General features: G+C 66.0%; 2 protein-coding genes across 3 annotated transcripts; one reads left to right on the top strand and one right to left on the bottom strand.

The window, feature by feature from the left end:
• Window positions 1-490: 490 nt before the first annotated feature.
• TMED1 (transmembrane p24 trafficking protein 1) lies at window positions 491-4274 on the bottom strand. Its single transcript, XM_074567091.1, has 4 exons — window positions 3780-4274; window positions 3235-3332; window positions 1755-1965; window positions 491-823 (listed from the first exon to the last, which is right to left on the bottom strand). The coding sequence occupies exons 1-4, from the start codon at window positions 4149-4151 to the stop codon at window positions 605-607; spliced, it is 900 nt and encodes a 299-aa protein (XP_074423192.1). The 5' UTR covers window positions 4152-4274; the 3' UTR covers window positions 491-604.
• Window positions 4264-7696, top strand: C25H19orf38 (chromosome 25 C19orf38 homolog). Of its 2 annotated transcripts, XM_074567092.1 has the most exons (9): window positions 5182-5369; window positions 5728-5822; window positions 5917-6216; window positions 6298-6378; window positions 6476-6556; window positions 6849-6876; window positions 7002-7045; window positions 7136-7173; window positions 7265-7694. In XM_074567092.1, the coding sequence occupies exons 2-9, from the start codon at window positions 5789-5791 to the stop codon at window positions 7370-7372; spliced, it is 714 nt and encodes a 237-aa protein (XP_074423193.1). In that variant the 5' UTR covers window positions 5182-5369; window positions 5728-5788; the 3' UTR covers window positions 7373-7694. The 2 variants fall into 2 exon arrangements, with proteins under 2 accessions (XP_074423194.1, XP_074423193.1); XM_074567093.1 differs by lacking the exon at window positions 6849-6876 and having other exon boundaries at window positions 4264-5369; window positions 7265-7696.
• Window positions 7697-8876: the final 1180 nt, after the last annotated feature.

The raw sequence follows: 8876 nt of genomic DNA, 5'->3' as shown, positions 1-8876 counted from the left end.
GGTGGGATTCGGTCCCCTGCAGCCCCTCCCCACCAACCCTGCAGCCGCGGGGGGGTTCCTGGGGGAGAAATCCCAGCTCTGCCAAGGAAAATCCCGGTTTTTCCCCAAAGCCGGAGGGACCCGGTGGGTCCTTCCTGGGCGCGGCCGAGCCCCGGGGGCTCCGGCACCGGGGGAGCAGCTCCGTCGGGCCGTATCGGAGCCAGCGCGGAACCTTTTCCAGGGCAAAGTCCTTCCCGGCTCCTCCGGGACCTTTTCCCTCCCGGCGGAGCCGATCCCGAGGAGTTTGGCCGATCCCAGGCCGTGGCTGAGCCCATAAAACCACCCCCGGGATGCATCCCCGCGACTCCCAGCGTGCCCAGAATAAAGGGATTCCATCCCAAAACCACTCGGAGGCGGCGGATCTGAGACCCTGCAGTGATGAAACGCGGGGGTTTCACCCCAAAAACCCCCCCCCGCCCCCTTCCCCCCGGGATTCTCCGAGACACCGGGGCAGAACTGGGTGGGTTTAATCCCCGCCGGGAGGGAGAAACGGCAGCCGTGGCGGAGGTGGGGGGGTGTCCCGGCTCCGGAATATTCCGGGCGTGTGTCCGTCCCCGTCCCCTGTCTACGTCCGCACCGTCCGCTTGTCCTGGAAGAGGCTCCGGAGCGTGTAGACCTGGAGAACGGCCACCACCAGCAGCAGCCCCAAGTTCACGGCCGACCAGAAGTTCACCCGGCCCAGGTTGTTCTCCTGAAGATTCCGGTCTCGAGCCTCGAAAGCTCGGAGCAGCGTCTGCATCTGGATGCTCCGATCCAGGCGGCTCTTCATGGTCTCGATGGATTCCTGGGGGAAGGGAGGGGGGAAAATCCTTGCGGAATCCTTGGGGAAACCTTCCTGGAACCTTCCTGGCTTCTGGATTCCTCCTGGTTTCCCGGGTGGGGGGAATCCTCCTGGAATCCTTGGGGAACTCTCCTGGAACCCTCCTGGATTCCTGGAGGAATGGGGTGGGGGGGAAATCTTTGTGGAATCCTCCCAGAATCCTTGGGGAACCCTCCTGGAACCCTCCTGGATTCATGGGGGGGAGAAAAATCTTTGTGGAATCCTTGGGGAACCCTCCTGGATTCCTGGAGGAACAGGGTGGGGGGGAAATCCTCGTGGAATCTTCCCAGAATCCTTGGGGAACCCTCCTGGATTCCTGGGGGTGGGTTGGAATCCTTGTGGAATCCTCCCGGAATCCTTGGGGAACCCTCTTGGTCCTCGCGGAATCCTTGGATTCCTCCTGGACTCCTCGGGGTGGGGGGGGGAATCTTTGTGGAATCCTCCTGGAACCCTCCTGGATTCTGGATTCCTCCTGGTTTCCTGGGTGGGGGGAACCCTCCTGGATTCCTGGAGGAATGGGGTGGGGGGGAAATCTTTGTGGAATCCTCCCAGAATCCTTGGGGAACTCTCTTGGAACCCTCCTGGATTCCTGGAGGAATGGGGTGGGGGGGAAATCCTCATGGAATCCTCCCGGAATCCTTGGGGAACTCTCCTGGATTCCTGGGGTGGGGGAAATCTTTCCTCGTGGAATCCTCCCGGAATCCTTGGGGAACCTTCCTGGAACCTTCCTGGATTCCTGGGGGGGGGGGGGGGGGGAGGGGGGTGGAAATCCTTGTGGAACCCTCCTGGAATCCTTGGGGAACCCTCCAGGAACCCTGCTGGAATCCCAGGATTCACGGTCGCGAATTTCTCCCCGAAATCTCCCCTTTTTCATCCCCCCTCGTCCCCCCCCCACCTTGATGTCCTCGATCTTGACGTCCAGCGCGTCCTCGGGCGCCGCCGGCCAGCCCTCGCCTTCCTCCCCCCCCTCCTCCTCCTCCTCCTCCTCCTCCTCCTCCTCCGGGCGGGCGTCGAAGAGCAGCTCGAAGAAAACCAACTTCTCCGAGATGGTGCTGAAGGAGTTGTCGAAGCAGAGCTTGTAGTCGCCGGCCTCGGTGGGCTCCACGCTGGGGGGGGGGACAGAGGGGTCAGTGGGGGGGGGGGGACAGGGATGGGGACGGGGGGGGGACGGGGACGGGGACGGTGATGGTAGAGGACGGGGAACGCGGGCAAGAGGGAGAGGGGACGCGGGAAGGGGGGACGTGAGAAGGGGAGGGAGAAAATATGGAGGTGGCGGGGGGGGGGGGGGACCATGGGCCTGGGGGGGGACACACGGATAAGGGGGAAAACATGGGAAAAGGGGGAGAGGGGACACGGGAACGGGGGGGGACACGGAAATAGGGGGGGGGAAACACGGGAATGGGGGAGAGGGAATATGGGAAAGGGGGAGAAGGGACATGGGAAAGGGGGGGGACTATGGAAATGGGGGGGGAAACATGGGAAAAGGGGGAGAGGGGACACGGGAACAGGGGGGGACACGGAAATAGGGGGGGGAAAACACGGGAATGGGGGAGAGGGAATATGGGAAAGGGGGAGAAGGGACACGGATAAGGGGGAAAACATGGGAAAAGGGGGAGAGGGGACACGGGAACGGGGGGGGACACGGAAATAGGGGGGGGAAAACATGGGAATGGGGGAGAGGGAATATGGGAAAGGGGGAGAAGGGACACGGATAAGGGGGAAAATGTGGGAAAGGGGGAGAGGGGACACGGGAACCGGGGGGACACGGGAACCGGGGGGACATGGAAATAGGGGGGGAAAACACGGGAATGGGGGAGAGGGAATATGGGAAAGGGGGAGAAGGGACATGGGAAAGGGGGGGGACTATGGAAATGGTGGGGGGGAAACATGGGAATTGGGGGAGAGGGGACACGGGAATGGGGGGGACCCACGGGAACGGGGGCGACGCAAGAAGGGGAGGGAGAAAATATGGACAAGGGGCGGGGGGGGGACATGGATAAGGGGGAAAACATGGGAAAAGGGGGAGAGGGGACACGGGAACGGGGGGGGACACGGAAATAGGGGGGGGAAAACACGGGAATGGGGGAGAGGGAATATGGGAAAGGGGGAGAAGGGACACGGGAACGGGGGGGGGACTATGGAAATGGGGGGGGGGGAAACATGGGAATTGGGGGGGACACACGAGAAGGGGAGGGAGAAAATAGGGACAAGGGGGGAGACACCGGAATGGGGGGGGGGGAAACCATGGGAATAGGGGGGAAAACGTGGGAAAGGGGGAGCGGGGTCATGGGAATTGGGGGGGCGGGGGGGGGGGAACACGACACAGCCCCGGGGGGGGGACACACAGACACGGCCCCGGTGGGGGGGGGGCTCACGTGTGGGCGCCGTCGGAGCGCCGGTGCTCCCGGACCAGCAGCCGCCCCGAGGGACTCTCCAGGGAGAAGTCGACGTCCAGCCCGGCCCCGCCGATCACCTGCGCCACCGGGGACGGGGTCACCGGGACACCGGGGACACCCCCTCCCACCCCCGGCCCCTCCTCCTCCTCCCGGTACCCCCCGGTACCGGCTCCCCCCGCTCCCGGTACCTCCCCAGGGCAACGCTGCTTCCAGCTTCCCCATTACAGACCCACCCCAGGTCCCAACCCCCCCCCCCCCAGTACCGGACCAGATCCGCCGGTACCGGCCCCTCACAGGCCACACCCCCCGGTACCGATCCCGCCCCCTCCGGTACCGGCCCCACCCCCTTCGGTACCGGCTCATCCCAGGCCCCGCCCCCTCCGGTACCTGCTCCTCCCGGATCCCGCCCCCCCGGTACCGGCCCCGCCCCCTTCGGTACCGACTCGTCTCAGGCCCCGCCCCCTCCGGTACCGGCCCCACCCCCTTCGGTACCGGCCCCTCACAGGCCTCGCCCCCTCCGGTACCTGGTACTCGGCCTCCATGGAGGCGTTGCCGGGCGCGCCCTGGTAGAAGCACTCCCGGCGGCCGGCGGGCAGCACGAAGGTCACCTCGGCGTCGGGCGGCGGCGGGGCGGCGGCGGGCCGGGCCCAGAGCGCCAGCAGCCACAGCCAGCGCGCCGCCATCTTTGCCCGCGGCGCCTTTAAGGCAGGCCCCGCCCCCCGCCAAGGACCCGGCGAGGAGAAGAGGAGTGGCCGCGGCGGGCGCCTGAGGCGGGAGCGACGCGGCGGGGCTTCAGGCCCCGCCGGGGGCCGCCCCGCGGGCCGGGGTCCTCGGGGCCGGAATCCTCTCCGCTCATTGGCTGGTCCCTGCCGGCGCCTGGCGTTCTGGCTTCTCATTGGTCGGCCTGGACCAGGGCCCTCCCCCCTCCTCAGCCCGGGCGCCGGGGCCGCTGCTGAGGGGAGCCCGTCTCCCACAGTGCACCGCGGGGGGGACCGGGGGGCATATTTAGGGCGTCCTGTGGCAAGTTTGGGTGGTTATATGTGGATTTGGTGGGTCCCGAGGCAGGTTTAGGTGGTTAGGTGCAGATTCGGGGGCCCCTGGGGCTGATTTGGGAGGCTCTGGGGCAAGTTTGGGTGATTATTTGGAGGTTTGGGGGGTGCCGAGGCGGATTTAGGTGGTTAGGGGCAGATTTGGTAGGGGCCTGGGGCCGATTTGGGAGGCTCTGGGGCAAGTTTGGGTGGTTATGTGTGGATTTGATGAGCCCTGGGGCAGGTTTACGTGGTTAGGGGCAGATCTGGGGGGCCCTGGGGTTGATTTGGAAGGCCCTGGGGCAAGTTTGCATGGTCAGGTGAGGATTTGGGGGGTCCTGGGGCAGATTTATGGGGCCCTGGGGCAGATCTGGTGAGGCCTGGAGCAGCTTTGAGGGGCCCTGAAGCAGATTTATGTGGTTAGGGGCAGATCTGGGGGGCTCTGAGCCAGATATGGGGGGTCCTGGGGCGGATTTGGGAGGTCCTGAGGAAGACTTAGGGGCTCCTGAGCCAGATATGGGAGGTCCTGGGGCGGATTTGGGAGGTCCTGAGGAAGACTTGGAGGCTCCTGAGACAGATTTGGGGAGTCCTGGGGCAGATTTGGGAGGACCTGCGGAAGATTTGAGGGGCCATGGGGCAGATTTATGACGTCCCAGGGCAAATTTGGGTGGTTAGGGGCAGATTCAGGTGCTCTGGGGCAGATTTGGGAGGTCTTGGGGCAGTTTGAGGGGCCGGGGGGCAGACCGGGGGGGACTCTGTGAGCGATGTTGGGGTGTGGGGCTGTTCCCCAGCCTGACACCGGCTCAACCCCGGGCCTCAGCCTCACCCTCCCAGGGAAACGGGGCCACAGGGCCACAGCCCGGCCCCAACCTGACCCCTCAGCCCCGATTCCTCGCAGCTTCGGGGCGGCCGCAGGAGGAAGCGGGTGTGGGGGGTGCATCCGGCACACGGTCCCTGCTGCCGCTGCCTCTGCCCCAGCTCTCCCCATGCCACAGTACCAGCCCAGCCTGTGCCATCGCGTCCCCCGGGGTCGGGGACTCCAGGAACGGCCCCTTGTTTTGTGCCCGTATCATCAGCCCCAAGGAGGTGCGTCTCCCCGTCATCACCCCCTCGGGGGTCTGGGTTAGGGTCCCGTCTGGGTGTCACTCCTGAGTGGCACCTCATTACGCACATTTACACCTTTTTTTTTTTTTTTTTTTTTTTTTTTTAACTATCTCATTGGGATAATTGGGGAGGGAGCCCCAGGAAATCACGTCCTCTGTGAGGAGCCCGTTTTGCGCAGAGCGGAGCTTGCACCACTCTGGTCACTGGGTGGAAAAAGCCTTTTTTGTGCAACGAAGGGGGGGAAAAAAATAACCCAAATCTGTAGTCGGGGACTCTCTGTCATTTCCTTCCTGGGTGATGAAATTTCATCTTGAGCAAAATCCTTTCTTCTTCTTTTCAGCTGAGAACTGAACCCTCTGGTGCCGGGGGGTCTCTGGAATCCCTGATCCGGGAGGAGGAGGATGATGAAGCTGGAGTTTCTGCTCCTCGTGGCAGGTACTTTTTCCTCTTCTCTGCCAGAGTTTGGGTGGGAATCGGCCACTGCGCTGGGTGCTTGACGGTGGGATCTGGCTCCTGTCCCTCTCTCCAGGGGCCGTGACAGCGCCGACGCTCTCCCCACCACCGCTTGGGCTCCTCTCTCCGGAGGACGGGGGTCCCCCGAAAATCACCTGCTTCGCCCCACGCAGCTATGCCGGCAGCACCTTCGAGCTCTTTGCGGTGGGCGCCAGCGTTCCCACGCAGAGCATCTCTGCCGAGCCGGGCGAGCACAGAGTTGATTTCACCCTGGATGAAGCCACCCCGGCCTCCCGGTGCTACCGGTGCCGGTACCGGAGCCACAACAGCAGCACCTGGCAGGTGTCGGCGTTCAGCACGGAGATCGTGGTGAATGGTGCGGGTGGGGGGGATGCTGGGGGCGGCGGGTGGGGCACTGGGAATGCAACCGACCCAAATTCGGCGTGTTTCTCCCCAGCTTCGAGTGACACCGGCTGTCATCCCTCCACCACCGCTGATACTGGCCATCCCTTACCAACCTCCACCACTCTGCGGCAAGGTACCGGCACGGCGGCAGCACTGGTGGCTTTTTCCTGGTGACGCTCAGTGGCTGTGCGGGGTTTTCCCAGCGAGTGATGTTTACTCTTCCCTTCCAGATCAGTCCTGGCTTCTCCCGGTTGCCGTCAGCATGGCCAGCCTGGTGCTGCTGGCGGCGGTGGCGGTGGCAGCCTGGCAAGGTGCGTGGGGCACAGGGGCTCTCAGCAGCGTGGCCGTGCCCAGCCGGGTCCCGGCTGTGCCCACAGCGATCGGCATCTTGGGGCTCAGTGCTGGCAGGCGCATCCCTTCTCCATCCCTGCCGGCTCTGGGCACGTCACTGGTGGCAGGGACCTGCCGGGGGGAGGTCGTGGTTGGGGGAGAATCGGGTTTAAGGCACCGCTGGGTCCCCCCCGGTGTCACCGCATGGCTCCGGCCGCCCCCGTGGCTGAGCCCGGCTGCGCCTCCACCCGTCTCTGTTTTCTCTCTCGCCAGCCGAGGCCAGGAGACAGCGGGCAAAGAGGTGAGAGCGGCCGGAGCTGGTGCCACCATGGCTAAGCCGCCCTGGGACCCCCCCGTACCCCCCGGCACCGGGTCCCCGCTGCCTCCTCCCTGCCCGCCGCGCTCCCACCGCCCTTCTCCTTGCAGGCAGCCGGCGTCGTGCTGGACGGAGACGCGATACCCCACCACCGGTAAGGCCCAGACCCCCGCGCCGGGGTGGTGCCGCTTCTGCCGGCACCCCAAAACCCATCCTTTTTCCCCCTTTTTTTTTGTCTCCACAGAGCTTTCCTATGACAACTGCATCTACGCCGTCAGCGTGGTGAGTCCCCGTGCCTGCCCTGGCTTGGTTTTGGGGTCACCCGGCTGCCGGTGTCCGCCCCAGCTCACCCTCACCTCTCCCTCCCTGCCAGAACATGCCACCGGGACCTGGTGATGGCACTGGCACGTCCCCGCAGATAGACCCCCGGGCGTCCCCCCCCGCTGCACCCCACTTCAGCACCTTCAGGTCCTTGGCGTGAGCTGCGGTGGTGCTGTCTCTGCCGGCGCTCGCCACGGCACCCTTTTGCTGGAGAGCGTGAGGAGTCCCCGGCAGCACCGTGAGGGAGGGGGCCGCGTGGGGTCAAGGTCGGCGAGGCACCGGGGGGCTTCCTGGTGCTGCCGGTGAGACCCCCGGCACGGGAGAGGTGCTGACGCATTGCTGGCAGTTTGGTGCCAGCAAATGACCTTCCTCCTCCTCACCCCGTCCTGTGTGGCAGAGCCGGGCTGGGTGCCCTGCGTCGCTGTGTCTGTGCCGGGGCGTCTCCGGAGCCGGCTCCGGTGTCAATAAAGGTGTTTGCCCCCAGTGTCGGTGCAGGATGTGGGTGCCGTGTCCCTGCCATGCCCGGTGCTCACACGGCACCGCGTGCAGTGCCCGTTATCCAGTGCTGTCTGCGCCCGGTGCCGTTGCTGGTAGCAATGCCTGGTGCTACGCCTGGTGCCCCTGCCCTTCCCGGTGCCCCACTGCCCAGGGCCGGTGGCCGTTCCTGGTGCCAGTACCCAGTGCCGGTACCCGGTGCCGGTGGCAGTACGCAGTCTGGGTGCCAGTACCTGGTGGCAGTGCCTGCTCACCGGTGCCAGCCCCAGTGCCGGTGGCAGTATCTGGTCCTTGGTGCCAGTCCCCGGTGCCGGTGGCACTCCCTGGTGCTGGTGGCAGTGCCCGGTGGTGATGGCAGCGCCTGGTCCCTGATGTTGGTACCCGGTGACGGTTCCCGCTCCCTGGCTTCGGTCCCCGGTGGCAGTGCCAGTGGCAAGTGCTTGGTCCCCGGTGCCAGTACTCGGTGGCAGTGCCCAGTCCCCAGTGCTCATGTCGGTCCCTGATGCCGGTGCCACTCCCCAGGGGCTGTGCCAGCTCCCCGGTGCCGGTGCTGCTCTCTGGTGGCAGTGCCCGCTTCCTGGTGATGACGTCGGTCCCCGGTGGCAGTGTCTGGTGCCGGTAGCACTGTCCGGTCCCTGGTGCCGGTGCTGCTCTCCGGTGCCGGTCCTTGGTGGCAGTGCCTGGTGCTGGTCCTGCTCCCCAGTGCCAGTCCTCGGTAGCAGTGCCCGGTCTCCGGTGGCAGGGCCTGCTCCCCGGTGCCTGGTGCTGGTCCCCGCTCCCCGGTGGCAGTGCCCGCTCCCCGGTGCTGGGTCCCACTCCCTGCTCTGCGGTGCTGGTTCCTGCTGGCGGTGCCCGGTGCCAGTGGCAGTGCCTGGTCCCGCTCCCCGGTGCCGTTCCTCGGTGGCAGTGCCCGGTCCCCGCTGCTGGTCCTGCTCCCCGGTGGCAGTGCCCGGTGCTGGTCCCGGTCCCTGCTCCTGATCCCTGGTGCCGGTCCCCGGTGCCGTTCCTTGGTAGCAGTTCCCGGTCCCCAGTGGTGGCAGTGCCTGGTGCCGTTCCTCGGTGGCAGTGCCCGGTCCCCGGTGGCAGTGCCCGGTGCTGGTCCCGGTCCCTGCTCCCGCTCTCCGGTGCCGTTCCTCGGTGGCAGTGCCCGGTGCTGGTCCCGCTCCCTG

Source organism: Larus michahellis, chromosome 25 (genome assembly GCF_964199755.1).
Source record: "Larus michahellis chromosome 25, bLarMic1.1, whole genome shotgun sequence".
Lineage (NCBI taxonomy): Eukaryota > Metazoa > Chordata > Aves > Charadriiformes > Laridae > Larus > Larus michahellis.
This window is presented reverse-complemented; position numbering and strand designations above follow the sequence as displayed.

Excerpts from the sequence above, each read along its gene's own strand:
- TMED1 (XM_074567091.1), bottom strand. The coding sequence starts at position 4,151 with ATGAGAAGCCAGAACGCCAGGCGCCGGCAGGGACCAGCCAATGAGCGG. Across the intron at positions 3,333-3,779 it reads CCATGGAGGCCGAGTACCAG|GTGATCGGCGGGGCCGGGCT; the intron begins GTACCGGAGGGG and ends CCGGTGGCGCAG. Across the intron at positions 1,966-3,234 it reads CGCTCCGACGGCGCCCACAC|CGTGGAGCCCACCGAGGCCG; the intron begins GTGAGCCCCCCC and ends CCCCCCCCCCAG.
- C25H19orf38 (XM_074567092.1), top strand. The coding sequence starts at position 5,789 with ATGATGAAGCTGGAGTTTCTGCTCCTCGTGGCAG. Across the intron at positions 6,217-6,297 it reads CACGGAGATCGTGGTGAATG|CTTCGAGTGACACCGGCTGT; the intron begins GTGCGGGTGGGG and ends GTTTCTCCCCAG. Across the intron at positions 6,557-6,848 it reads GGCGGTGGCAGCCTGGCAAG|CCGAGGCCAGGAGACAGCGG; the intron begins GTGCGTGGGGCA and ends CTCTCTCGCCAG.